General features: G+C 52.0%; 9 protein-coding genes across 9 annotated transcripts; 3 read left to right on the top strand and 6 right to left on the bottom strand.

Moving 5' to 3' along the window:
* Nucleotides 1–1,298: 1,298 nt before the first annotated feature.
* BDW70DRAFT_121235 (uncharacterized protein) lies at nt 1,299–4,038 on the top strand. The gene is made up of 2 exons (XM_073734771.1): nt 1,299–1,609; nt 1,656–4,038. The coding sequence occupies exons 1-2, from the start codon at nt 1,389–1,391 to the stop codon at nt 3,871–3,873; spliced, it is 2,439 nt and encodes an 812-aa protein (XP_073598621.1). The 5' UTR covers nt 1,299–1,388; the 3' UTR covers nt 3,874–4,038.
* A 1,078-nt stretch (nt 4,039–5,116) lies between these two features.
* Nucleotides 5,117–6,538, top strand: BDW70DRAFT_121180 (uncharacterized protein). The gene has a single exon (XM_073734769.1). It carries the CDS (start codon nt 5,303–5,305, stop codon nt 6,299–6,301), a length of 999 nt encoding a protein of 332 aa, XP_073598620.1. The 5' UTR covers nt 5,117–5,302; the 3' UTR covers nt 6,302–6,538.
* A 653-nt stretch (nt 6,539–7,191) lies between these two features.
* Nucleotides 7,192–8,737, bottom strand: BDW70DRAFT_121186 (uncharacterized protein). The gene is made up of 3 exons (XM_073734770.1): nt 8,009–8,737; nt 7,589–7,935; nt 7,192–7,504 (listed from the first exon to the last, which is right to left on the bottom strand). Exons 1-3 carry the CDS (start codon nt 8,106–8,108, stop codon nt 7,331–7,333), a joined length of 621 nt encoding a protein of 206 aa, XP_073598619.1. The 5' UTR covers nt 8,109–8,737; the 3' UTR covers nt 7,192–7,330.
* A 64-nt stretch (nt 8,738–8,801) lies between these two features.
* BDW70DRAFT_121166 (U6 snRNP complex subunit PRP24) lies at nt 8,802–13,238 on the bottom strand. Its single transcript, XM_073734768.1, has 3 exons — nt 10,589–13,238; nt 10,314–10,541; nt 8,802–10,264 (listed from the first exon to the last, which is right to left on the bottom strand). The coding sequence occupies exons 1-3, from the start codon at nt 13,139–13,141 to the stop codon at nt 9,173–9,175; spliced, it is 3,873 nt and encodes a 1,290-aa protein (XP_073598618.1). The 5' UTR covers nt 13,142–13,238; the 3' UTR covers nt 8,802–9,172.
* A 1,419-nt stretch (nt 13,239–14,657) lies between these two features.
* BDW70DRAFT_121157 (mitochondrial 54S ribosomal protein uL22m) lies at nt 14,658–15,917 on the top strand. Its single transcript, XM_073734767.1, has 2 exons — nt 14,658–14,717; nt 14,791–15,917. The coding sequence occupies exons 1-2, from the start codon at nt 14,669–14,671 to the stop codon at nt 15,810–15,812; spliced, it is 1,071 nt and encodes a 356-aa protein (XP_073598617.1). The 5' UTR covers nt 14,658–14,668; the 3' UTR covers nt 15,813–15,917.
* Nucleotides 15,918–15,926: 9 nt separating this feature from the next.
* BDW70DRAFT_121154 (histidine phosphatase family protein) lies at nt 15,927–17,344 on the bottom strand. Its single transcript, XM_073734766.1, has 4 exons — nt 17,171–17,344; nt 16,865–17,089; nt 16,538–16,786; nt 15,927–16,448 (listed from the first exon to the last, which is right to left on the bottom strand). Exons 1-4 carry the CDS (start codon nt 17,276–17,278, stop codon nt 16,041–16,043), a joined length of 990 nt encoding a protein of 329 aa, XP_073598616.1. The 5' UTR covers nt 17,279–17,344; the 3' UTR covers nt 15,927–16,040.
* Nucleotides 17,345–17,526: 182 nt separating this feature from the next.
* On the bottom strand, nt 17,527–20,128 carry BDW70DRAFT_130671 (uncharacterized protein). The gene is made up of 2 exons (XM_073735854.1): nt 18,679–20,128; nt 17,527–18,625 (listed from the first exon to the last, which is right to left on the bottom strand). The coding sequence occupies exons 1-2, from the start codon at nt 19,513–19,515 to the stop codon at nt 17,699–17,701; spliced, it is 1,764 nt and encodes a 587-aa protein (XP_073598615.1). The 5' UTR covers nt 19,516–20,128; the 3' UTR covers nt 17,527–17,698.
* A 382-nt stretch (nt 20,129–20,510) lies between these two features.
* On the bottom strand, nt 20,511–21,518 carry BDW70DRAFT_130669 (putative iron-sulfur cofactor synthesis protein (Isu1)). The gene is made up of 4 exons (XM_073735853.1): nt 21,311–21,518; nt 21,031–21,258; nt 20,911–20,976; nt 20,511–20,851 (listed from the first exon to the last, which is right to left on the bottom strand). Exons 1-4 carry the CDS (start codon nt 21,414–21,416, stop codon nt 20,718–20,720), a joined length of 534 nt encoding a protein of 177 aa, XP_073598614.1. The 5' UTR covers nt 21,417–21,518; the 3' UTR covers nt 20,511–20,717.
* A 642-nt stretch (nt 21,519–22,160) lies between these two features.
* On the bottom strand, nt 22,161–24,196 carry BDW70DRAFT_157386 (putative GPI anchored protein; the record flags this gene model as incomplete). Its single annotated transcript, XM_073740340.1, has 6 exons — nt 22,161–22,764; nt 22,815–22,879; nt 22,928–23,029; nt 23,080–23,349; nt 23,436–23,700; nt 23,754–24,196. The coding sequence occupies 6 exons, from the start codon at nt 24,194–24,196 to the stop codon at nt 22,161–22,163; spliced, it is 1,749 nt and encodes a 582-aa protein (XP_073598613.1).
* Nucleotides 24,197–26,453: the final 2,257 nt, after the last annotated feature.

Raw genomic sequence — 26,453 nt, 5'->3', positions numbered from 1 at the left:
ATCAGCCAGATCTTAGGTCCTATGGTACGCTTTTGACTCTCAATGACTGGACTTCTTGGATTATAGCTTAAGCTAATGAACAGAGAAGACGGTACTGAAAGATGAGACAGAACTCAGGCTACGAATACTGAATGAAGGCACAGGAGGAAGCATATTTACATATTGTACCTGAAAATCAGTAACGACCTGTTACTCTGGACACCCATAGAGCTTGTGCTCTGTCCGATGTCCACCAGAGGAAGTCAAAGATCTCGTATAGGAGCTGTGGAGTCCCGGTTCGTTGTTAGAGTGGGTCGTTTCAGGCGCAGCCTGATTCTTAAGAGGATAAAATGATATTCTCGTCAAATTGCAGGGCTAGGATGAGGCGTAGTGTGCTCCTTCAAGCTCTCTGACTCACCTATTCAAAGACTACGTACGAAATACTGTAACTAACATATCTTTCGTTGAAGGCGTTTGTCATACTTTTGAGACGTTGTGCTGCGCAAAGTATATGATTACGGCATCAATGTACGGTGTATACGAACAACGCAACTGACCACAGCGTCATCAGATCGCCGTTTCAGCATGGCTCCGGCCGAATGCACCTGGGGGTAAGAAGCAACGATCTCCAGCTGTCGCCATGCATCTAGAACTCCACTTGGGCGAGTCGGCGTTGGGAGTGACAGGGCTTAGGCGCAGACTTAGGCGCAGGCTAATGCGGGCAGTTTCAGGAAGTGAGATCATCATTGTCAGGCTTCCAGATTCCTTGATTTCGGTCGATCTATTTTTACTCAGGCAGCAGAATTCATATCCCACTCTTCTTTGCGTTTACGTCTATCTTCAATGATTTCCATTCTATCAAACGGTGCTCTATCCTGCCTCGCATTGCTCTGCTAACATCCCCCAGTCATGTTGATGTTGCACGGCTGTATGCGTGTAATTTTGCGTAATTGGCTGTATCGTGATTTTCGAGTTGTGCAAGGTGGGCCCCGGTCAGGATGGTCGATGCAGGAACAAACGATCGGCCAATAACACTGACCCAGAGCTCCACCACCAGCCACTTCCCAGCCTCCCAAATCCATGACTGGGCCAATCACATAAACAGCCTCGATAAGCGCAGCCTGGTTGTTTTCCCCTCCTCCAGCTCTTCCCAGTCTACTGTCTCTCCCTCCCATCTTCTGGGTCCTCGACTGTCGTTTGCATCTTCTTCTTTCCCCCATTCCCTCTAAACCCTTGCATTCGAGTCGTACAATTTTCATCCCTCGAGTGTTTGCTCGATCGATTGCACTCCTTACCTAGATACCCGCCTTGCGTCCGCGTCTGGCCAGCTCCTTACCCTTTACCCTCGACCTTTTGACAGATGTGGTAGCCGTTTCCCGAGTCTGCTTTCTTTTCTCAGGACATCCATCATGGCTCTCCGAATGCCGGGAATCAATCATGCTGCCGGCATCTTCGCCGATATGTCAGTGGACGGCCCGGCAATTGGCACCCTGGTGGCCGTCGTGGACCGTGCAAAGAACCTCCCCAACAGGAAGACAATGGGAAAGCAGAACCCTTACTGCGCTGCACGTCTAGGCAAAGAGGCCCAGAAGACTGGCACTGACGTGCGTGGAGGCCAGACGCCCAAGTGGTAGGTCGAACGAGTTTGCAAGACTGCCTCGGCTAACTTGGTATAGGGACCAGGAACTCCGCTTCACCGTGCACGAATCCCCCGACTATTTCCGAATGAAACTGTCGGTCTTCAATGATGATAAACGGACCGATCTGATCGGCGAGACCTGGATTGATCTACAGAATCTCATCATCCCTGGAGGAAGCCAAAGTGACCAATGGCACACTCTTCAGTTTCGTGGAAAATACGCCGGCGAGATCCGCCTCGAGATGACTTACTACGATACTAGACCCGAGGATGAGGCCGTCATTGAGCGAAGAACGCAAGGGACGGAAAGGGCCAAAACAAGCGGCAGCAGCAGGTCTGGCCCAGCGGCCGTCGTGCCGTCGCCGGCGCCGTCCTCGTCATCTTCCTCGTCACTTTCTGGACCGCGTCAGCTAAAAGAGGTCAAACGTCGACCTCTACCTTCCGATCACTCCAGCGGGCCCCGTCCTGCACCTGAGAAAGCGTACTCTTCCCCGGCCCCGTTGCCAGTCTCGCATCCTCCTCGAGCTCCATACGATGGCGTCCCCACTCCTCCGTCCAGCTCTGGCATGGATTATGCTTACCAGCCGAGACATACTGCGGCACCAGTGGTCTATGATGCGCCGCCTCGTCCTCGAACGTATGAGACACCGGACGATTTTGGGCGAGAATGGAATGCACCTCCGCACCACCCTCCCGCAGGCCGAAGTCAGCCACATTATCCAGAATATTACCCCACGAGAGCAGAGCAGGATTACTATGCGCGACCTCGCTCTGGCTACGAGAACGTCCCGCCGGCTGATTATCGATCAATGAGACAACCGCCAGCAGGTCGACAAGATCCGTACTATGAAGACATGCATGCAGAAGCCACGCGGCCAAGCAGCCGTCATTACAATCAGCATCCCCCGGACGCATACACGTATGGTCCAGAAGAACCTCAGCCTGTTCGGTATCATCATGCATCCAGTAGCATGTCTTCACGCCATCGCATTGAATACCCCCAGGAAAGCGAGCCTTATCGGCAGCATAACTCGCTTCCCAGGCGTGGCCGCAGCCCGGGCCGCTACCACGCAGAGTATGCCTCAATGCAGCCGCGGGTAGAAGATGAAGACGAAGAGGGAGCACCACCTCCTCCGCCTGTTCATCGAACAGCAATGGCTCACCCTAGTCCGCAGTTAGTACCGTCACCAGCTCCTTCGTACAAAGCTTACTCTCCAGAGTACGGCCCCAGATCGACCCAAGACATGAACCTCCCCCAGCCTACGGAGCTGATGCTGGACCCCCCTCCAGTCACGAACACATCGTCTATGCCGCCCAGCCTGGTCGCTGGGCTTGATCCGGTAGTCGCCGAGGCAGAGTCAGAGCGGGTTGCGCGTGAGTTCCGGAGACGCAGTGGTGTTCTCGAAGAACACCTCCCAGGACCCAACCGCAGCCGCGACCCGTCCCCGTCGCCTATATCGCCACCTTACCCCAACAATCCTCCTGCGGAAGATCACCACCGGTCACTTGTCAGTCGAAGATCCGTGAACGCAGAAGCTCCTTCGCAGCAGCTTGTACTACGCAAATCGGTTAGCCCTAGGCCGCCTCCTTCCAGAGGTCGCGGTGGCTCTCAACCTTCAGTCTCTCAGACTCCATTTTCGCCAGACTCTTTCGACTCCTTCAACCCGAATGCTGCCCGCTCTGTTGTGAATAGGGACCCAGCGCCGGCGTACACGACCCCCGCGGAAGCCATGGAAGCTGCGAGACGGAGCGAAGCCGCTGCAGCCCGACCAGAGGGTCCCATTATCGGCGACGACGGCCGCGAGATCGACCCATCCGACCATCTGCCTACCGATACATGGGCGCCGGAGCCAGACCGCAAACCGCGCAAACCTGGCGTGATTGTCCGCTTTCGAAACGCGCCTACCAGGCATAGTCCTGCAGCGCCCCGTCCCACATCTTCGTACGTCCCCACTTCCGACGGTGACCGCGGACGGCCCGGGTATGGCAGCAATTCTGGACATGGGCGAACGTACAGCACGCCGTCATCGAATCCCATGCCACGTAGGCACTCGATCTCTCCCTCTCCATCGCCAATGTATGCACCTGCCCCTGTCGGCCCTCCCATTCCAGCGAAAGTGCCCATCGGTGCACCGACTGGAGTTCAGGACGCGCTGAGCCGAGAGCTTAACTCAATTGATATTGGTTCTGTTGGTTTCAGTTCTAGTCGGGCAATGCGGAAATACGTACCTAGGCCCACCGGGTATGCCGTATAACGCAACGCAGCATAACCAACACGCCACCAACGTATGCGACGGAACGATCGCAGCAGAAAAGAAAACTTCCGAACAAGAGTTATACACGACATTACAACAAAGTATAACTTGTGCGGCCAGACATTACAAGCAAAAGCATAGGCGAGCAGCACATACATTACATTGGAACGATGATGTGGCGGGAAATTAAGATTGGATCGAGGTTGGAGTGGAATGAGCATGAGGCACGAATGGACGAGATGCATTTTAGGCGTTGGATTCCCTCCTTTTCTTCTCTTCTCAAAGCCAGCAAACATGCTACAGCACAAAGTTTTTCGGATTCTCAAGCTATCAACTTACCTGCCTTCTTTGTTGTACTATTTTGCCTACGTAAGACAATGATATGATTGCCATTCGACCTAGTATAAATTCTATATTGGCTACGTTCTTCCTCTTTCCTCCTCCATCTCTCATGGTCTTATTCTTAGGCTGTCTGGTCCGGACCCCGTCTACCACATACTTACGATATCTATTAGACACCGTTCGACCAGTCCGTTTCCGCAAACATAAATACGCCATCGACCTGCATATCAATTCAAACAACCATGGGGTATCATCGCTATAACGATAGAGCCAACGCAAGAAACTATAACGCCTCTCCTCGGATTCTGAAGACGAACCTACCTTCCAATGCAGATCCCTCCCCTGCTATCGTCCCAACAATAGATACACACCTACCTTGCCCCTAGCCTCAGCCGCATTTGAGGCTGGATGCCCATACCAGTCGTGGCTCAGCGACAACAGAGATTTTGCGCACCTCTATCGCCAGAGTGCCCGTGGATCTTATCAATATCGCAACCCGGAAAACAAGCCTGAATCTGAGTTGGACATGGCGACGACGCCCTGAGTTCATCTCGAGAATCATTTTCGTCACCGGAAAGGCAGGGTCCGATGTTCATAGACGATGGGGAGTATGTGGCGAGCGAGTCGAAACCGAACCGGCGACGCCACGAGGAGCTCGGTAGACGGGGATATCCAAGGGGTGAGCTCCAGACGTTACTGCCACAGCCGATTAGCATGACGCTTGAGAACGATGGTGAGGACGAATTTGCCGATGCTGATTTGAGTAAGGTTATGATTGGCAATAACAGATATAATAACGGGTATGGGGAGTATGAGCTGGACAGCAAATCGCCTGCGGGGAGTCAAACGTTGTCTGATCATACCCAAGGCGATAGTACTGATGGTCATTCGCGGCGAGGCTCAATTGAACATCTCGAGGAGAATATTTTAGAAAGACAAAAATCGCCAACAGAGATTTCGCTGCGGCTAGGACTCTGATCGAACTTGGGGTCCTGCTCCAATTCGCAAGCGTCGGCTGCAGCAGGGATGTCGACCCCATAGTACCGATACTGCTCAGGATGTTGACGACGAGGATGAGGGTTATGGGATGTGTGAGATGGAGGCTGATAGCCTCAGTTCCCGTCTATCCCAGTCTAGTTCATCCAGTCGTATTGGAACGCGTTCTAATCGACAACATAACGACTATAGATTCGCCACCAAGCCGCGATACAAAAGGAGAATCGAGCTTCATGGGTACACATTAGCTGAGGATGAGCTGGCTCAGTCGGTCATATATGAAGAGAATCGACAGAATCAGCTTGATCAACTCAATCAGCTCAATCGGACACCCTTTGCCAGAGGAAAAAAGGGTCAACATCAGGCTTCGATGGGGGTGAACGGACGACATCCATCTCTTCTCCCAGACAGCGATGAAGAGGTTTGGTCGGATCTCACGCGCGAGCCCGAGATCCACGGCGCGGTCGTGGATGCGGACCACAGCGACGCCTTGAGTGAGTCTCTTTCTGAAACACGGCATTCCCCTGACAGAGCGCAGTTGACAGTGATGGCTAGCAACCAGGATGCTGACATAGGGGGGCAACAATTTAGACGAGCCTCGCGACGACAATCTGGAAGTATAAGTCCCGGTCGAGGCCAGTTTTTCAAGCAAGAATTTTCTTCCGAACCTGAGCATGAGCTCGACACTAAGGACGAAGACGAAGAGAAGGAAGACACAGATGACGACGAAGAGAAACGCAACAGCAGTAGTATCCAATCTGATACCGACACCGACATCATTGACACAATCAGCGCAAACCCAGTGCCCCCATTCACCGCCCCCTTTGCATACCTCACAGTAAAAGCCGCCAACAAGAACGAGTCTGAACGGTTTACCGAAGAATTGCGTTCTGGACGTGGGATATCAGAGTCCCCATCTCTATTCCCAGTCCCACCCCAAACGCCAGGCTCAGAGACAAAATGCAACTTCTCCTACCCAAGGCCCGGCACGGCCATGAAACGGGGCGAGCACCCATACCCAAGCAAGGTTATATCCCACATCTTCGGCCGCAACAAAAAGGTCATTCAGCAGATTCCGCCCTGGATCTGAGCATACTACTGCCGGAGACATTATCAGCGAGCCAGATACAGGGCTGGAAGCGATGGCCGTGAGTGGGCGCGAATACAGTGTGAACGGGTGCTCGATTTGTTCGAGGCGATGAGGAAGTGGGAGATGGTTAAGGGGTTTACGGTGCATTTGCGGAGTAGAGAGGTCGAGAGGTTGGCTGCGGAGGCCAGGGCTTCTTCTGCTCCAGCTTCTTCAATTAGAGGTAGGAGGAGAGGACGCAGAGGAAGACGCTGGAAGGAAGCGAGGGGAGCCGGACGAGTTGTGACTCGGGCTTAGATTTTTGCGGACGAAGACAGCGACGAAGATGGACAGCTCAAACAAGAGACACGGCAAGAACGCCCCTCCGTACCCTCGCCAGTGCCGGACTGGTTGGTGTCCTGGGTCCAAAGACACCAGGGCAAAGTGCTTACAATTGAACAAGTTGAGGCGCTTATCCAAAGGATATTGACGCAACTAAATGCTGTACAGGCGGAAGAGGTGGGGTTTCCAGACATCGAGATCTTGCCTGTGTATAGAGAGGGCTGGTCGTCCACTATCACTCACAAGTCTGCCGACTCCAGTTGTTTTGTCCGCGGTAGAGCTAGATCAGCTCCGGTTGCTTGCAGCTCTGGGTCTGGCGACAGAGCACGGCACGGCGCCGTTCCTGCTCGCGACACCAATAACAATCTTGGGAGACCATTCAAGAGACGCAGAATTGAGTGGTGGAGGCGCTCTAAGTCGATGTAGACACTAAGATAAGCAGAGTTAGGATGCAGTCGAACCGAAGCTGTCATTAACATTAAATTAACTTAACAATAGTAATCGTAGCCTGACGCCTTCCTATATAACATTAACTACCGAACAACCGAACTCAAGCATTCGATGAGACTGTTAACAGTCAACTTGAACAAACAGGTAATGGTCACCAGTGCCACCGTTTACCATGCATGAGAGCCTGCGCTAATCAAGAAGAAGAGAAAAGAGCCGTTGACGACAAGGACAAGACGAAGACGAACGGTAACAATTCAAGCATCACGAATGATCCGGGATCAACTCATATCCTCCCTCCGAAGGCAGACTATATGCCGCGAGGATAATCGCGCCAGCGGAGAAGACGCTCACGCACCAACTGACAGTGCAATAAATCCACGATTCGTCCAGTCGCCAGCCCACGAAAAACCGCGGTTCGTTTTCCACCAGATATGCCTGTTGAACTGTCAGCCATCCAGCCCCTCCTCCCCTGCCCAAACACCATCCGACAACAAAGCCTGGATTGGAACGAAGACGTACCACAAGTCCCATACACCCCGCCTGCACAGCCGCACCGGCAAGAATAAGGAGACTCAGAACCCTCCATCCCTCCTCCCTGAGCCTCTTCCCGCCAGAGAGCACAATGAGAAACGCAACAACACTCAACCCCTCCAGCACAACGGCAAATGACATACCAAATCCCACGGTCCGCCACATCGAACAAAAGTACCGGTCTTCACCGATACAGTCTTCGCGGTTGGGAAAGGCCTCGCATGTATCTGTTAAAGAGGAACAGCGCCGGTGGAGCCCGTAGGAATAGTCGTACGATGAGCTGTGGTAGGAGACCCAGCGGGGAATTGCGATGGCTGCTATTGAAAGGCCGAATGCTAATATCCAGAAAACGGTGTTAGTATGCGTCGTCTGGGAAGGGAGAAGGAATGAATGGCAGGGCGGATATACAGGCAAGAAAGACTATTAGAGACCCCGAGTAGATGATTGTCTTTGTTAGGAACCCCGTATAGTTGCGGTCAGTGCCGCGGGGAATGAGATGGAAGTCCATCTTCGAGGGCTGGACCTAAGGCGCGGCGCCGGTGGTGTTGAGAGCGCCGTGTGCACGTAGGTGGAAAGCCGCGGGTTAGTTGGCGATGACGCAGGCAGCCGTTGCGATTGAGATAACAGATAGGCGTTTGAAATACCCCGAGGTTTGAGGTCGAGGTGGTGGAGACCCAGGTCCTGAAGAACGCTCAATCTTCAGGCCTGTGACGGACAGGTCAAAGGAAGATCGAATAAATTGAACAGATAAAAGACAATAATATAGGAATGGGGAGGAATGTGAGCGACGAGTGAGAGTGAGGGGAGAAGAGGTGCGAGCACAGACACCCACGACCACTGCCACCAACTGCTTCAATTCACCTGATCTGTGCTACTACCTGCCTGCTACAATACTAGAGTAGCACACCATCCAACTTAATGATTTTCACCTTTCGTCCTCATCTGATCGCGCCGACGCAGACTAATGTCGCGAATCCTGCTTTGCTCACCCTCCCGGCCAATAAGCCGCTGCTGCCGCCGGTGATCATATGAGGCGCAGATGATGGGCGTTGAGGTCCTTATCAGTCGAGCCCATGAAGATACCTACTAGGTAGGTAGTCTGCAGTACACCTATGTAGTATACTACATGGATCTAGTAGAGCGATGATTTTTATTCTGTGAAAGTGATGGCCAATATCCTAGATGTCGGAATATCTTCACTTCAGCCCCCACCCAGCAACATCACTGACGTCATCACGTGGAACAGCGGTCGAAACAGCGAAGATTCTGTCAGAACGAATCGATTCGTCTAGACCTGTAACCTGTAGATAACTTTAAACTAGAACTGCGAATAAAATCTTGACCGCCGTGTCTCCGCCTTCATAAACATTAGTGAAAAGCGAGAGAAGAGAACAAAACATGACAACTATTCTACACCATGCCTTGCGAGAGAAACGGCGAAGGAGAGATGGTGGAGAGGTGGCATCAAGTATTGGGAATAAAGTACAAAACAGAAAGATTGATGCCAGGATTAAAAAGGTACAGACCCCGTCATGCACATGCAGCCGTTACAACCTATGGGTGCGCGTTTCATTATGATGCTGATTCCGAGTTCGAATCCTCCTGACTCCGCTGGATCATCGCACGGAAGTCATCGTTGCTCTTCTGGTTCTTGCTCCCCTCGCCGGAGGCATTCGTCGTGGTCGTGGTCATTGTCGTCGTGGTACTCGTTGGCTGGGCTGTTCCGCGCTTCACCCCTAGGTGCCCGCGCTTCCCACTCCGCCCTCCAGGCTGGGGCGGCCGCTTGATAGGCGCCGTCGGGGTAAGGAAAGAGCTCTTGGGTTTGTCCTTGGGTTTCGGCGCCTGCACTGACGTTTTTTTCTCTGCAGACTGCTTCAGCATCTCTCCCACTGTTCCGATGTGCAGTTTCCGTCCCGGCGTGATCTCCTGTCCTTCCAGTTCCAGAGCCGCTTTTCCTGCATGGTTGACATCCGCATACTCGACAATCGCTCCTTGGTGATCCGGACGGAGTACAACTTTAACGAGTTTCCCGTATGGTTCAGCAAGAGCCCGGATGCGCGCATCGTTCACCGTGTCTGGAACATTCATCAATCCAAGCGTACGGTCCCTCCGCTCACCAGTAGGCTCTTCCAAGTCGGTCACCGGTGGAGCGCCATTAGCCTCCGGGGCGGGAGATTGTGACTTGCCGACGCGTGTCACCACGGTTGCTGCGATCCGTTTTGCGCCCTGAGGAGCAGACACCTTCACGTGGAGCGGGCGGCCTCGGAACTCTTGCTCATGCATAGCCAGCGCCGCAGTTGCCTCCTCCTTCGAACTGAATACAACATAACCAAAACCCTTGCTGCCCCCGTCGACTTTCCTAGGAAGACGAACCAATTCCACCGTGCCGAACCTGGAAAACAACTCTTTCAGGTCGTCCTCATTTGCACTCCAATTCACGTTGGAAACGTGGATTTCTCTGCCTTCATATATTGGGCCATTGCGGTCTTGCTTACGAGAAGGATCAGAGATTTTAACCACAAGGTGGAGGCCGTTGCCAACTGCCGACCCGTCCAAAGCAAGAGCACTGTGGGCTGCCACAGATGTTTTGAATTGCAGGTAACAAAACCGTCGGTGCGTGTTATATTTTAGCGAAGGAAACCGGATGTCTATTATTTCGCCATACTATGAACGTTAAATTGGGAGTGATATGAGCAAGGGGCTGGAGACATACTGTGCTGAACAGATCTCGAATGTAGTTCTCATCGGCTGTAGGGGGAAAGTTGGTCACAAACAAGGTCGTCTCGGAACCGAAGTGAACTTGGATAGTGTTGCCATCGAAGGTCTTCTGGTCACGAGTCTGTGCAGCGGCTGCATCGTCTCGAGTATTGAACTCGATCATGGCCACTTCCGAGTTTCCGTCTTCACCAGGCATCATCTTGACACCATTAATAGCACCGCACTATTTGAAGTTAGCTAATGCCTTAAGCAAAAGGACGAAAAACATACATCACGGAAGAATTGTCGCACTTTGTGCTCAGTGGTGCCTTGAGGCAGGTTTTTGACCACAACCGTGGAATTCTCACGATCACGGCGAAGCGCAACTGGCTCCGCTTCAACTGACGCTCTGTCTGCTCGCGCCCTCTTAGTTGGAAGGCCGTTAGCCGTCGATTCATCTTCTCGTTTCCTCTTTTCTGACTGAGAAGCCTCCTGAGTTTCGGCCGCTGCCGCCGCTGCCTGCTGAGCGGCAGCCTCCTGGGCTTCCCGCTGACGACGGGCGTTGATAACTCGCATTGCCTTGCGAGTCTCCAGAATTGCGAGCTGCAGTTCCTCCGAGTCCTCGTAGTCTTCACAGTGCGCGACGTAGACCTGCATGATCTTCTCCGGCCAGTCGAGGTCCGTCCGCTTGATAGCTTGTTTTAGAACAGCCGTGGCAAAGCTGGGATTGGGCGTTCGGCGAGCAGCGTCAACGGTTGCTTCACCTTGCACAAACTTGCTCCACGACACCAATTCCCAGTGATAGTACGTCAGCCAGAACTCGTAGCTGTTGCCACGACGTCCCATGAGCCCCTTAAATGTTTCTCGGGCGCTGTCCCAGCTGCCACTTTCACTGAGGTAGCGTATGTAGATGCGCTCTAAGCGGAAAAGCGGGTCACCTTCGTAGGAGCGACCATATTTCTTCTCGCCAAGTTCCTGGACGCTCTCAATCGCCGAACGAATTCCCACCTCGGCCACATCCAGGTCCTCGTCAGTTGCTTCGGACAAAAACGCACGTCGACGAAGGTAGCTGCACCATGCTGTATGCACCTTCAGTACCTCTTCCATGCCGCCAACATCGAGTAAACCGGTGCTTGTTGCCTTGTGCTTTATATCGGCGATCTTGGTAAAAGGCTGTCCTTCCCTTTCGGAGCTGAGCAGATACTGCGACCACAGAGTACCGGAGCCAGGGCAGTGGCGAGTCGCCCTGTCGAGCGCAGAAATTGTTGTCGGGTGTGCATTGCCGTGCATTGATTCATCGATCAGAAACATAATATAATCCTCCCAGATATTTGCGTCTGTCTGGAATCGTAAAACCGCGCGTTGGTAGATGGCGTTGATTAGTTCGAAGTTGGTATTTCGTCTCCGGCGGTTGCGATTAAGTTCCCATTCAATGTACTCGCCGAATATTGCCCACTCCTGAGCCCGGTCCCCGGATTCAGCGGCGTTGCGGAGCCGAATTTCGAGACCCTCGCGGGCCGCATACTGATCCTTGACCGGAGTGGCATATTTTCCTGCAGTTTCTGCCATAATACTCTCGTAGTTAGCGTTATAGTAGGTTGAGATGAAATTAGAGAACGCCTGGAATGTCAAGTCCCATGTGGCGTGAGGGGTTTGCAGTCGGATATCGAACAGCTCTCGTACTCGCGCGATCTTATCCTGGGACGGGTTTCGAGACAGATCTCGCACTTGCAATTCCAACAGCCGGTCCCACACGAGATGACTGTCGTGGATTCTCCACCTCGTCGCCTCAGCGCCCCTCTGCCATGTGTCCAAGACGCTCTGCCAGGTGAAAACTTCACGACCCACCAGCCGATCTTCCTCCGACCAACGGCTTTGGCTCGAGTCGCCGTGCGCGGAGTTGTATAGGTATAACACCCACTCTCCGTAAATAATCCAGAGCTTGGTGCTGCCGTATTCTTCTTCGATCGACCGCTGGCAGAGTTCCATCACTGCGATACGTTCGTTCACCGACGTGGCCAACATACTCTCATCCTGGATCCACTCAGCCCATAGATCCTCACCCATGGCAAAGAGCTTGTCCATCTCTTCTCTCGCAGTCCTCATATCCTTAAGTAGATCGTACTCCCGAGGGTCCCCATGGATATCCGGGTTATTCGGCGGGTAAACGTGATTTACAAAACCGTCATGTAACAGGCGGATGAAATTGACGTGCGCTTCGTACGACTGTGGGTTAACCTGAATGCGGGCAAATAATTCAGTTGCCATCCGCCGCGCGTCTGGAAGCAGCGACGAACCCGCATAGTCTCTGCGTGCGCTCTCCCTCGGTCCGTCGGACATGGCGATATCAAACGACGATCGTGGAGTCGGCGTGTTATGCGAGATCTGATTGACATTCGGATGGATGGTCGATGGCGAGAGTTGACTCTCGTAGGATGGGGTTCGTAGATTGGCGGCACGTGGCCGCGGTGGTTGGTGATGTTGCATGGAGGCGAGATCAGCAAGCGTGTCCATGCCCGGCGTCGACGGCTGCCGCGAGTTCTGAAGGTCTACAGTCGGTGGCGTTCCGCTTCCGCTCTTCCCTCCCATGTTAACAGCGGAACCCAGCGACGAGGGCGGGGAAGGCTCAGGAGCCCGTGAGGGAGGGGCGTAGACGTGCGTCGCGAGCGGTGACGAGGCCATTACGGGCCGGTTCGTAGCGGCGGCGCGACCCTTCCGTAGAGGTTTAGGAGCTGGACTGGGCGCAGGGGGGGTATTGCCGGACGAAGAACCCGATGCGGGCGCTGAGCGCCCAGACTGTGAGTTCGCATCCTGCGGTGACAGGAGTGAATTGATATCCATCATCAAAGGTTTTTATCAGATGAGCCGGACAAGGTAGGCACGAGGCCGACGTAAGGGAGGGTCGAAAAAATGGAACAGTGAAGTAGATTCCTTATAGAGCAGCCAACAATCTCCTCATCAGTGAGTCCATTCCTGCCTCGGTTCCAGACTGTCCAGCTCCGCGACCGGTGGATATTGACTTTGTTGCTTGGGCGGAGATGTCTCAAACCAGCGCAAGCCGGAGGACGAGGGTCGAAACGAGAAAACAAAATATTATTCTGTCTCAGAAAGGATCCTCTCCTCTTTCCGCCGGTGTTGCCGGATCAAGAACTCGACAGAGTGGCTCGTGCGAGGACAAGTTGAAGCACCGAATGTTGGGAAAGCGGCAGTCGAACGCTCTCGACGGAGACAGGGAGGGGGCAGGGATTCAGCTAGAGAACGCGCTCTAGCGGGAGCAGAATGAGCTTCTAGAATGACAACCCGTCAGCAATCGCAATATGAGATGGCCGATGGGAAGGGACACCGACATACAGAGAAGCCTGGAGGGAGAGGAGGACAGGAAAAGACTGAGCGTTCGAAGGATGAAGAGAACCTGAACCAGTGGATCGACGCCGGTGGAGATGGACATGGACGAAAGAGCAGCTCGGCAGAGAAACGGGCCAGCAGCGAATAGTGAAGATGATGGTCTTTCTGTTTTCCTAACACGTTTTCGACTCGCTCTCAGGGCCCAAGCTGCTAGTCTGGAGGTTCCTGATTCCTTGCAGTTCCAGCGTCTGCAATTCGGCCTGGAGACTTCAACCGAGTCTCGACTTCGCCGGCCGTGCATCCAAACTGTCTACTACTCCCTGCAAATTCTGCTCCCCTACGTCATACCAGCTGCGACAACGATATAGACGATTTACTTAGCGCTGCGCTCTGAACCTTTAACTAGGGGCGCAAGGTCCATGAAACTTGGACAAAGCGCACAGACGGAGTCTCAAGCCTTGCCGGTGCTGCGAGAGTGCTGCCCATAATCAGATCCACAACCCGTAGTCTAAACCCGTACTGTACCCTGATGGATCCTGAAGCGGAATGAAGCTGAAGTGGCTGACTCGAGTTAGCCGGATTTTCACCGGCCTCTTCCAAGCGTCGTTTTACCAATACTACCTTATACCCCATTATGAGGAGCCGTCGTGCCGGTTGAACCGTCCAAGCACGAAGTCCAAAGCATAATTCCCAATCGGGTTGACGTGTCTTGTGGAGGACATGAACCCAAACAGAGGGGAACAGCTGGACGTGCCTTAAACTCTCAACCTGGGTGTTGAGAGGGGTTCTAAGAGGCCTTCTAATCAACTGTGGAGGTAGAAAACACGATTCAGAATTGGAAACCTATAAACGTAGAGGACAATAATTGATGAGCGCTTTATAGCGCTTTATGCAAGCCAGAGATGTTATGCAGCCTGATTCCTCAGGCACGGAGTCTACGGTGCGTCGAACCGACCACATACGCAACATCCTCAATCAACTTTTTCCTGCCAACGGGAGCACATCAGCCGGCTAGTATTCGTCCTCATGGCTACAATGGGTTCTTTTCAGCCCTACGGGCATCTGATCCGGTCAGGTACGTCTGTCGAACTTTCTTAAATTCATTGTTAGATATATCTCCATGGATTGGTGTCAGCTAACCTCGCCAGCCCGGACCGGTATTGCCTACGTGCCTCGCCGCACTCTCACATACACACCCGTCCGTCGAGCAGAAGAGGACCCAAATGCCTCCAACGAAAAGCCCGAGACGAAACAGAAACCTGGTGCTTTCTCATCCATAAAGAACTTCTTCGGTTTCGGCAAGTCGGCTGCAAAACCCACTATTCGCCGTCAGACCGCTCCCCTCAAGCGCGAAGGTGAACTCGGGGCTGGTTCGATTTTTGCCGAGGATGAAGCAGGACCTAAGCTGACGGCTTCTGGCCGAACACCGAGCGCTCGCAAGCAGGGTCAGGTGGAGCAAGAAGGAGAAGCGGAGGAGTTCACTGTTGAGAAGCGGAACAGAAGCCACATGATGGCGGTGCTTGATCCGCGTCCAAAGGCGCGGATTAGGTGGGAGCGTAAGATGGTCGTGCGTGAGCTTCGCAGTCGTGGCCGGCTGTCGAAGACGGAGAAGATCCTGCGCACGGAACGAGAGTCACTGTCCAAGTCGCACTGGTTCAAGACCTCGATCAAGAAGCTGGGTCCGCTGGCTCGCCAAATTGCAGGGAAGAATATCGATGAGGCTATTATTCAGATGCAGTTCAGCAAGAAGAAGGCCGCTAAAGATGTTCTGGAGCACCTCAAGCATGCAAAGAACGTCGCCATTGTGCGCTCGGGTATGGGGCTAGGTGCCGTTCAGGCTGGCGAGGATGCACCGAAACCAAAACCCATCACCATCACCCTTAAAAACGGCGAGCGCAAGACCATCACCGATCCTACGTCAATCTATATCGCCCAGGCGTGGGTTAACCGGGGCCCATACGGCCATGAATACGACCACCGTGCTCGTGGTGTGATCAACATTATGCGCCCGCCATACACCTCTTTATCAGTCCTGCTAAAGGAGGAGAAGACACAGATCCGTGAATGGCAGGACCGCGAAGCCAGGGAGGTGCGCAAGCGCAAGGCGAACCTCTGGGTGCAGTTGCCTGACCGCCCGATCACTCAACAGAACCAGTACTACAGCTGGTGATGTTGCCTCTTGTTCGGTTCTATCTGCACTAGTATCCTCTGGCGTTTTGTATTATTTACATTTTTGGGAGCACTCCGCCTGGGCCGGATCAGCATTTTTTGTTCAAATGGCATTACTGTCAGATCTCAACATGTACACTACGAATTATAACTACATACAGTTCACCTTCTGTACTTTCGTCTTCTATGCCCCCATCTTGTATGTCTCCAAATGCCTCTACTCCCCGGTCTATACCCTCGCACATTCCTCCCCGGGACACAATGGCCTCCCAAACCAAGGCTCAATAACCCTCTCTGGCGCCGGACCCGCTCTTCTCTCTGCCTTGACCAGTACCGGAATAACACCACCCGTTTCCAGCGTAAACTGCCTATGCCCGACAACACTAAGTATACTCATAATCGCGCCCGAATGTGCGGTCAGCGATAACACGCTGTTGCCATCATGCGCGAAAATATCAGACAGAAATTCATAAAAGCGCGCATCACGCGCTGAGTCCGATTCTCGCACATCAGCCTTATGCAGCGGGTCTTCTTCGCTAAAGCCCGGCTCGAATATGTATGTCGGATATGCCGCCGCAATGGCTGATTTCGGCGACCGCGCGTCGCAGGTGTGGAGGCCGAGCGTTTCGCGGAGGAGCTGGTCGTCGCATCACATTGTATAAGCATCAAACTAATACCTCGAGCCCGACTGTAGGAATTAGGACGGCTCGGAAGCTGAGAACATACCTCTTTGATTACCGGCCTAAAGTTGCCAATCTCCGTACCCGGCAATCCCACACCTTCAAATGTGACCTTTGCCGTCTCGCAGCACCTCATCAACGGACTAACATAGTACGACTGTGGCGCCGGAATCCCATTTTTTATCTGGGCCTTCCATGCCTCGTGCGCGATTCGCGCCTGCGATATACCCAATTCTGTAAGATGCGCGTCGACCCAGTCCCCGTGCTCGTCGCCATTCAGGAGGGAGTACCGGCACTACACATCAATTTAAGTACGTTAGTTTCATTTTCAGTCGCTAACAGATAGGGAACTTGAAAGGATGTAGGCACGTACATCCCACAGCGGGGTTCCGTAGCGGCTCTCCGCGACGTTATGGATGCCCTGTCCGTGCCGACCCAGGAAAAGAAGTTTATAAACGGTTCCTTGTGGTGCTGTAGCGTTTAAATAGGTTATGTAGGTTGCGAGGCGGTGCCATTGTGTCTCTGGCTTTGTATCTGAAGAGCTAGAGTCAGAGTCGGAGGGGTAGCGGCGGTTGATGAGACCGAAGTTGGAGGATGCCTGGTCAATGAAAATGAGAGTATATTTGTTAGTTTGACTTACCCCTTGATTTTGGGAGCGGTACCTTGAACGAATACGTACATAGTCGAAGGTATTGGGGTTAGTAGATTCTTCATGTTGGAGGAATATGCCGGTTACCGTTGAGAAGTGGAAATGGGATTCCGTGGTTGAAATTGGGTTTGCCGTCATGGTTATAACTTTACCAATTATGGGCTTGAAGTATAGTCCAGGCTGCTCTGGTGCGCAGGATACTACTGGGAAAAAAGCAAGTAGACTACGAGCTGAAGTAAAGCGACTTGACTCCTTTTCTTTGGGGAAATTTGGGCGTTTGCTTAGCGGGGCTGATCCAGGGGATTACCTAGTATGGGGGCTTAGGTCTGGACAAATGTAGTACTACCTGAACAAGACATTGATACCGTTCTCATAGTGTTATATACTTGCAGTTGTATGATTATACCTGGAATACTGCTGGTGTTACTGCCATATTAAATAACATCAAGTAGGTATATAGCAACTCGCTAAGACTTCACGACAACGCTTTTGTATGTTTCAAACTAGCGAAAAACAGACATCCCATTTGATTGAACAGTCATCACCCGGGGCCGCGGCTTAAATCATCCCTAGTCTCTTTCTAAACTGCAGAAAGAGCTTAGATGAGGACACAGCAAGGCGACCGAGAAGGTGGCCCGCCGAAGAAAGCGTCGTTAAGCCTTGCCAGTGAGTAAGCAGGCCAACTGCGGTTTTGCGGATGGTGGCGCTTGCTTGTTGGACAAGACTAATACAAATATTTGCAGACCCAGTGTCCAGGGATTGGCGTATGATCCGGCGCTCAATTACGCCTACGCGTTGGGCAAGAGACATATCTACAGCTCTCGGGCTGTGTGCCTTGAGCATACCACGACATCCAGGCGTTGTTTGAGTGCCTGTAGCTTGGCGTGTTGTTTGACGAATTTGCTCTCCGCCAGACACTATTCTGATAACCTGCTTGTTCAGACCGTCCTTGTGTCTGTATAGAGCGGGTGCCTTGAGCAGTCCGCCGGTGGGCGCGACTTGGGGCGTGGTGTGAGCCGTAGCTCTGTCGTGGCTTGTAGGTGAAGCTTGGATCCTCAAAAGTGTAGAGGAGATATTCGACTTCTGTATATTGATCGGTTGCTTGGCAACGTGCTGATCGCGAGTGGAAGTTCCCAAAGGCCGCGTAGGAGACAAATCCGGCCTTGTCACCCTTACCGGGTGGTTTAGTGGGCTTGAAACACCGACATTCGCAGCGTTGACACGCCGTTTTACGGCGTTCTGAGCGCGGCCCAAAGATGCCAATGGCTGCGTTGGAGACAGGTCCGGTTTTGTTGTCTCTACCGGCTGCCTTACCGGTCTTGGTAGTCCGGTATTCGCAGAGCCTGCCGGGCTCTGCACAGAGCGCTGTGGCGACTTATTTACGAACACTCTGTCGTGGTTCGTCTGCAAGCATGGGGTGCCGGCGATGGCACGTGAAGCATTGGCATTGAGGTGCGCGGCTGCTGCCTTTTCGAGACAGTTGCACTGTTCACGTCAGTCCCGGTATTAGGCAAAGTACAAACTAAGCAACGGCTTACCCTCTTATGCTGCTTGCGATGCTTCTCGCAGACTCCATACTTTCGAGCCTTGATGTAGTTCTCTCGTTGAGCTTTCGACCTCGGCTTCTGTTTCTTTGGTACATTCGTTGTCGCATTCATGTTGAGATCCAACACCAACTGCATCGGCGCAGCCCCAGGCTGCGGTCCAGCGGGTGGGGAAGTTTGCGACTCGGTGGATGTTGAAGTGGTTGGCGCGAGGAAAGAGCGCTCGGGCGTCACCTCGGGTGAGGATTCGGACCAGTCTGGAGATGAGAGTTGATTGCTCGAAAGGCTAGGAGTGTTCATCTCTGAAACTAGTTCATCCTGCATACGCTGCAGATGCAGCGCGATTGATGCATCGCGCCGCTTCTCCTTCTGTGAGTAGCAACGGGGGTCCAGAGCAGCTTGGGATTCAACAAGGTCTCGGAACAAGGAGAAATCATGCGCATCTGGCAGGCATGTGTTCTCGAATACTGGGTCGACAAACTGGTTTGGAAACGACGGCGCTTGCCGTAGGACATCATTTGGATTGATGAATGGCTGGAAGTCCATCACTGAAGAGCCCAGTCCTTCCACTGGAACATCATAACCATCATACCCATCATTACCCACGAAGTCAGGGAACATGGCCTGTGAGCACATTGCGGGGTCCGACTCCCAGTTTAGGAATTCTGTATCGGTAAACGACTGGTCGAGGTCTCGCGGAGACACCGACTCCACGGAAGTAGGAATGCTGTCTAGATACTCTGAAGGGAGTTGGAACATGGCATCGAAGTCGAGCCACTCATCCTGCCGGGCAGAGGAGTCCAATGGGTAGAACAATGGGTCGGCGGACATTTTGAAGGTATTCAGGGTCAAGGCGTGCAACTATAGACTTGATGTTTGGCGCAACAGTGATAGAGGCCTGAGGCTAATAATCACTTGCGGGGCGTAAGCTGGATGGTCGAAACCAGCCTTGATTCAAGAAGATGGCGCCGCCTTGACAGGCAAAGATCAAAGATGCGAAGCCGCACGGAGATAGAGCTCTCTCACTCGGAGGAATCGACGATGGGAATTAAAAAAAGATGAAGCAGCAACCCATCGTCAAGAACTGAGAGACCTGAGGCTCAGACTCCCAAGCCCTCCTCAGGCGCCATGCCCCTTTTGGGACCCCGACGACACGCTAGACCGAAATGAGACCCCGATCCTGACCAGGAGTGTGGCTCAATCTCAGGTTGCAACAGAGATGAGTCAACATGGGGAAGTGACCTCACTGTCATAATAATGAAAATTTCTTGGTTAATATGTCGACAAGGTTGCAAGCAGGCGCAGTGAGACGGTCATCTAAGCCCCACTGTAGAGCTCGACACCGCGTCTTTCAACAGCGCTTCGATTCCAAAAGCGTGTGTTTTGTATGGCCCGTTCAAATATATAGCTTTCAAAATCTAAAAAATAGAAGAAAACGTACAGATTTCCTTTGAACTCTACCATCAACTGCCAAATGTGAGTACTACTTTTAGAGCTCATTTCGCTCTTATGTCATCTCCCAATCGTACGGTCAAGAGGGAAGCTTCAGGCACCAGCTCGCCATAGATATGGCCTGATCCTTAGTTCTAGGCTTTGGTCTTCGGTGGGCTAGACGCCCAAGGTTCCTCATCTGATAAGATTGAACGCTTGTTCTAGATATGCATAAATACGCCCGAGCTGGAGCAGACATCAGATCGATTTTGCCTCCGGCTAAACTGGCCTAAGAATATGCGTTCAACTGGTGCAGTCAAGTGGCAGATAAAGTGGCTGGGCTCTTCACCTGGCTTTTAGATTGAGTAGGGTAAGTTTTACAGGCAATAAATAATAAATTTAAAAATAATCATGTTTATTTCTCTCTTGGGAATCTAATGTCATTAACGCCATGAGATATAGAAAAAAGACCGTGGACTAAAGTACAACTCCTGAACTAGAATAAAACCCTACCCCGTGCAATCTGGACATCGGGGTTCAAGACTTTTAAACCAGGATATAAATCAACAACTCCCGTCAGCACAAACTAACCACAAACACCCTTACGCGGTAGCTGCAGCCTCCTTGGGAATTTCCTTGGCCGTTCCGGAAAGATCGGTAGCCGGGGCGGCTCTCTTCGATCGGTAGTTCTTGATAGCGGCGGTAACGGCATCTTCGGCAAGGAGGGAGCAGTGCACTAGAACACCAGCATTAATCGGTGCGAAAGGGGAATGCAAGGATTTAAGCAGGACTCACATTTAACAGGGGGCAGGCAGAGTTCAGAAGCAATTTGGGTGTTTGAGATCTTGGAGGCCTCCTCCACTATAACTTGTCAGTGGCCAAGTCCAATGCTAGGCGGATGTGGAATGAACTCACAGGTCTTTCCCTTCAACAGGGTGGTGAGATAGCTTGAACTAGCAATGGCCGAGCCACACCCAAAAGTCTTGAAACGAGTCTCGGTGATTTTTCCAGTCGCCTCGTCCACCTGGATGTCGAGACGAATGACGTCGCCACAGGCCGGAGCGCCAACGAGGCCGGTGCCTACATCGAGAGACTTGCGGTTCAGAGAGCCGACATTGCGAGGATTCGAGTAGTGATCGATCAGTTTGAGTAGGTTAGCTTTCAGACCATAGCCGAGGTTAGGAGAGCTACGTATCTTTCTCATGGTAGGCCCTGACCATGGCAGGGGGGACGACATTGCGTCCGGCAATACCGGGACGAACAGCGCTGGTGAGGCGGAGAGCGGTACGGATTGATTGCATTTTGTTGTAGCGATATGGTGATGACTGAGTGGTGAGAAGGTTGCAAGAGTAATTTGGAGATGGTGGCAGAGGAGTTGACGTCTTCCGCTTATCAGATGTAAATTTGTGGCGAACGGCGAATGCTGCTTAGGTCAGGTGGACCGAACACGACCTTGGCTTAATAAGGACAAGCGCTTGATGTAATGAGCAATTTCCCGGCTTGGCGCTCCGAGGCCGAGCTCGGAGCGCTATGTGGACAGGAGAGACGCTATTTGAACAGGTACCATCGAAGGTATTTTTGACCCAGCATAGTATATACACTACATAGATACACTACATAGACAATATATACAAGAACTTCTATACTAGTATCCATTAGTCATAGCTTTATGATGCTCAAGGTTCGTTCGGGTACATGAGGGTCTGATTAGAGGCTTAGGTCTAGAGAGTAGAGCTGGCGCATAGGTTAGAAAAGGCCTATGAATTCTAATTAAAACAAACCCTTGTTAGTATAGAAAGTATACCTGTGTGTCTAGTATTACTTAAAGGATCTCCGACCTCCGCGGACAATCTTATAATTCACGCTTACTCGCTGAAGATACGGAGGTACGAGATAGTTAGTTTCGGTCATCTCTCGCCGGCGTCGGAGGCGTCTAGACTCTTCTCCGGCCACTGGCTATGATCCATACTTTTGGTTTGCATGAATAGATCAAATATTTCTTCCAATCATATAGTTCAGTTACTTATCCGTCACATATCGCCTCACTAATACCAGCTGCAGAAGCCAGCAGCAAGCGTGTAGAGAATCAACGTACACAAAAGTGTTACGCCACTTCCTGTAAGACTGATTGCACCATTACCGCCATTACCACCATTACCATCATCACCACCACCGTCACCATTGTCCCGATCACCTTCTGCATCGGCTGCAGATGCAATCTCCGCCCTGCTGGTTGCCTTCTCCGGCTCGAACCCCACGCACGCTGTGGGAAGATCCCAAGCGCTTGATGCCAGAACGGGCGCAACTCTCTCGGAGTCATTGAAAGGCCCCAGACGTACATCGTAACTAGCGATGATCCCCATGTCAAGTTCGACGGACGGGACCAGACGGGTTGCGTTACCAACGGCGTCGTTGGTCTCAGCCGCAGCCTCACATTTCTCGTCAACACCCATGGCTTTGGAGACGTTAAGGGACAGATTAGGCAGGCTGAAAAACGCCCCTATGCCTCCGTCAATATCCACGTTGAGAGCGCCGATGCCGCCGGTATTGATTCCGAGAAGGATCTGAGGCTGGAATGTGATACTCAGAGACATGGATGAAACCTCTGTTGTTGCTTCGAAGGGGATTGGTTCGAAAGTCGTGTCCCCGCTGGTCGCGACATTAGCTCATGCTCTACACTAGGTGGTTCGCGTACTCACAAGCCGGTTATTTCAGATTCATTGAAGTTGGGAATCCTGATCAGCACCTGGGAGTTATCAGGGACCTGCTTTATTAGTATCAGCTACAAAAAGACCTTCAGAGCGACGCTTACTGTAACGTTGAAGCCGTAAGAAAATCCGACGTCCCCTTCAAGGTCTGCTGTGATGATGATTTCAGGCACAATCAAAGGGCCAAAGGTAATGACACCTGCTATCTGTATCGGATGTTATACCACTGAGTTACCGAGTCTGGCGGTGCACCTACCTGAAAAGGCGTGAGTCCAATAGTGGGGAGTGCGGTATTGAGTTCTAACAGAGGGCCGTCAGACGAAAGTTCAAGCTCAAGCTCAACCTGCGAGAACAGTCTTTTGACTAGGAACTCAATGCTGCTATTGGTGAAGAACCCAATCGCCTCGTTCAACTCGAGATCGAAATCGGAATCGTTTCCCTCAGTCTCTCCCACAGTGAACTGCCCTTGGGAGAGTTGGATATCACCCTGCAGCGTGCATGTCTTGCACTTCACAACGACGGGCAGCTACGGTCTGCACAGATCAGCTTTCTGGTCAGGAAACATTAATATCCTGGCACTTACATCACTTCATCGGCGAGTGGATTACATACCGGGTAGATCTTCAGATCGGTGTGGTGTATATCAAAGGACTTAGTTCCGGATGAAACAAGCGTGCCGACCTCTGAAGGGCCTGGGGGAAAGGATTGAGGAGGTAATAGTTCGTCTGGCCGTTTGGCTCGCGTCGGTCCGCGTTTTAGGATTTCTGCAGAGGCCCTGTGTGAGAAAGACACTCTCGTTGCCGAGAATGCCTTATGCCAGTTGATCTGAACCTTCTCAAGGCTAACCCTGTTGTTCCCGAAATTGACCCCGGTTACTCTAATATATTCTCAGCAGTTGATCTCCAGGGACAAGTCAAGTAATGAACGAACCGATGTGCAGAGCGGTCACCTTCAGGATCGCAGCCGGCATGGGAACTGACGGCAACAAATTCAGGCGTCTCTGCAATCGCTGACCTGAAGCTTTCCTCGGCAGCAGTAGATACAAATTCCAAGTTTATACCGGTTTCCGTGCAAGAGACACTATCGAGACGAGCGTCTATATCCTCCAACGCGAGGATTGGCAATTGCGACTCCACATCCAGAGTTGTCGAAAACACCCTCCCCTCCTCGATGCTGTCTACGATATAATCGAAGCTTGCCTTTCGCTTTAGAACAGCGTCGGGCTCCCCTCTAGCCTTGAGTTTTGACGACAAGGTCCCTGCAGAGAGACGCCTTGGCTCTGGGAAACTCAATTTTTGACGGCGGGTTAAGCTCGAACTACTTGCATGGGAAAGCACAGAGCATAAGACGAGAAGCACAACGAAGGAAGCCATCTTCAGTTGAGGCTCAAGCTTGCATCAACAATTAAAGCACAACTTATACAGATCTCCAATGTTCTGCCAGGGCCATTTGGAATTGGGAACCTCGCACCTATTTATGGTGTAGAAGACAGCAAACGAGCCAATGTCTTAGACCATGAACAGCAGCTCAGCCGCCAAATCTTGCTTAGCATGTACAGAACGACTACTGAAAAGGGTCCGTTTGCCATCTACAATGCTTACGAGACCGTTGTACCTGCGGCCCCCACTCTGTGAGAGGTTGCACCCTACAAACTGAGGGTAAACAGCTAACAGCGCTCAGCCTCGTTTTGCCCTCCTCCCTGGGATCAAAACTACGAACTGATGCGTTGCATTTGGAGTCATGATTATAAGTTCATACAACAAGACCAAGTTATTCGCCGATGCATGAAAACGTTCTGAGTTATGATCTGTGATCAGGGCCTACTTAAATTCTCCATTGTGCATTCGACGGATGATCAGATTGCCATCTAGACCTCAGACCTATCCTCTACAGTGGCCTCCGCCCTTCTGGACCCTCACACTTGGGGCTGTAAGCTCTCAGACACGGCCAGGCTGAAACGGCGAGCTACACCTTGAAATCAGAGTTCCACCTGGTGTCGTGTTTAAGAATACCGGCTAATGCTGGTTCAATCAAATTTCCAACTTGGGCGGCACGCATGGTACGATACAGCGTTGACGGATATTCGAAATGTATTATGATGGTCTTTGAAGAGCCCTGCTGTGCCGCAATGTAAGCGACAGGGCTCACCCGACCACACAATCCTTCAGCTTCGCGCCGATACGCCGGCACGTTCTGCTGACATTCCGTTGGTGTCAGTATAGTAAGGCCTTGACGGAATCAACACAGCTGGAGTCCTGACATTCTGCACCTATTAGCTTTGTTTGCAAAGTGCCTCTACACGATGAGCCTGGTCTAATGCAGGGATCAAGACGATGAAGACAGAGAGGACTACCTAGGAGCCGTAGGAACATTACCGCGAGGCTCGCGGTCAACCTTCCCAACACTTCAGTTCTCATTGGAGGTATCCGGTTGATTCTTTCTGGTAACCGTCCCCATTGGATCCTTCCAATGTCTCATCCTCACGCCTTATACTTTATCACACTGCACCACTTATCCTCAACTCTAGCCTACTCTAGCCTACTCCAGCCCTACTGTTTCTGCTTAGGGCATCAACCATGATGTTTTTTTAGCCAGTTACATACCTCTCCTACCGTAGGCGCGGCTTGGGTCTGAAGAGCGTGCAGGCTATGTCCTACAACCCATCATCCGGCTAACCCTTGTTCCAAGCACCATATTTGTACATAACCTCTACGGCCGTATGTATATGCGCTGTCTGCCCCGCGTGGCCCAGGATTGCGTATTCGAGCCCCAACGCTACGAAAGACTATTGTTCCGTTTCTTAAGCCGCGGTCGTCGGGGTACTAGTATCAGGTACAGTTCTCTGCTTTGTGTGGTTTCCACCGCTCCTGCATGCTGTTCGTACGTGTCGTAGGTTTGAGCTGGAATCTGATCTGTTTTATATCATCCGCGGTCTTTGTCACGCTCGCGCTCGAGCGCGAGTCCGTATCTGTGCTCGCTTTGTATTTCACCCGGAGATACTCAGATCCGTCAAAATCGGCGACAGGATTCTTTCGACTACGTTGGGGGAGGACTTCATTCTCGTTATTCCGCGCACAACAAACGCTCAAGTAGGGACAATACCTGTAAACAGGGCCTGAGCCCAGGGCTGGCTTTTCCGGCTCTGTAGGGCATAATCTTGCTATAGATGAAGCTCGTCACTTTGACGACTGTGCCGACGGATGTGGTGTATACGAAATTGATGTCGCTGAGATGGAGTGGCCATGAGTTTCTGCCAACAGTGATGTCCAGGCTTCCAACTGACGACGACGGAATGATTTGGCGTTACAGTAAAATACCTGCTTGGCTTGCTGTTTTAGATCCTAAAGCAGCGCTATCACGATGGGTATGCCTGCATTTTGAGACTTCTCAAGCGTTAAACAAATGATTCACTCTGACAATCGCACAACGTAGAAAGTGGGTGGAAGGGCTGAAACACCAGAACAAAGACTGCCACAAAGGTTCCTGAGGAGTTTGAAAAATCATTTTTCAGAGTGCGCTGCTGAGAACGGCTATTATTAGTATGCTAATCATGGCCAGGGACAGATACTTGATTTTCTTATTCCAACAATCTTATTTCGTATCCCAGTCACCGTTTTCCACTTGCTAAGA

Source organism: Aspergillus foveolatus (genome assembly GCF_047715535.1).
Source record: "Aspergillus foveolatus strain CBS 279.81 unplaced genomic scaffold BDW70scaffold_9, whole genome shotgun sequence".
NCBI classification, from domain to species: Eukaryota; Fungi; Ascomycota; class Eurotiomycetes; order Eurotiales; family Aspergillaceae; genus Aspergillus; species Aspergillus foveolatus.
Note: the sequence above shows the minus strand (reverse complement) of the source record. Positions and strands in the feature narration are given on the sequence as shown.

Bases quoted from the DNA above. Each gene is read 5' to 3' on its own strand.
- BDW70DRAFT_121235 (XM_073734771.1), top strand. From the start codon at position 1,389: ATGGCTCTCCGAATGCCGGGAATCAATCATGCTGCCGGCATCTTCGCC. The intron at 1,610-1,655 runs GTAGGTCGAACG...AACTTGGTATAG, and splicing joins GGAGGCCAGACGCCCAAGTG to GGACCAGGAACTCCGCTTCA.
- BDW70DRAFT_121180 (XM_073734769.1), top strand. From the start codon at position 5,303: ATGTGTGAGATGGAGGCTGATAGCCTCAGTTCCCGTCTATCCCAGTCT.
- BDW70DRAFT_121186 (XM_073734770.1), bottom strand. From the start codon at position 8,108: ATGGACTTCCATCTCATTCCCCGCGGCACTGACCGCAACTATACGGGG. The intron at 7,936-8,008 runs GTATATCCGCCC...TCTGGATATTAG, and splicing joins TCTAATAGTCTTTCTTGCCT to CATTCGGCCTTTCAATAGCA. The intron at 7,505-7,588 runs GTACGTCTTCGT...ACAGTTCAACAG, and splicing joins CGGGGTGTATGGGACTTGTG to GCATATCTGGTGGAAAACGA.
- BDW70DRAFT_121166 (XM_073734768.1), bottom strand. From the start codon at position 13,141: ATGATGGATATCAATTCACTCCTGTCACCGCAGGATGCGAACTCACAG. The intron at 10,542-10,588 runs GTATGTTTTTCG...AACTTCAAATAG, and splicing joins TGCGACAATTCTTCCGTGAT to TGCGGTGCTATTAATGGTGT. The intron at 10,265-10,313 runs GTATGTCTCCAG...TAACGTTCATAG, and splicing joins TTCGAGATCTGTTCAGCACA to TATGGCGAAATAATAGACAT.
- BDW70DRAFT_121157 (XM_073734767.1), top strand. From the start codon at position 14,669: ATGGCTACAATGGGTTCTTTTCAGCCCTACGGGCATCTGATCCGGTCA. The intron at 14,718-14,790 runs GTACGTCTGTCG...TAACCTCGCCAG, and splicing joins CGGGCATCTGATCCGGTCAG to CCCGGACCGGTATTGCCTAC.
- BDW70DRAFT_121154 (XM_073734766.1), bottom strand. From the start codon at position 17,278: ATGACGGCAAACCCAATTTCAACCACGGAATCCCATTTCCACTTCTCA. The intron at 17,090-17,170 runs GTACGTATTCGT...TTCATTGACCAG, and splicing joins ACCCCAATACCTTCGACTAT to GCATCCTCCAACTTCGGTCT. The intron at 16,449-16,537 runs GTATGTTCTCAG...TGCGACGACCAG, and splicing joins TTAGGCCGGTAATCAAAGAG to CTCCTCCGCGAAACGCTCGG.
- BDW70DRAFT_130671 (XM_073735854.1), bottom strand. From the start codon at position 19,515: ATGTCCGCCGACCCATTGTTCTACCCATTGGACTCCTCTGCCCGGCAG. The intron at 18,626-18,678 runs GTAAGCCGTTGC...TGACGTGAACAG, and splicing joins ATCGCAAGCAGCATAAGAGG to TGCAACTGTCTCGAAAAGGC.
- BDW70DRAFT_130669 (XM_073735853.1), bottom strand. From the start codon at position 21,416: ATGCAATCAATCCGTACCGCTCTCCGCCTCACCAGCGCTGTTCGTCCC. The intron at 21,259-21,310 runs ATACGTAGCTCT...ACCTACTCAAAC, and splicing joins CAGGGCCTACCATGAGAAAG to TGATCGATCACTACTCGAAT. The intron at 20,852-20,910 runs GTGAGTCCTGCT...CTGGTGTTCTAG, and splicing joins CTGCCTGCCCCCTGTTAAAT to TGCACTGCTCCCTCCTTGCC.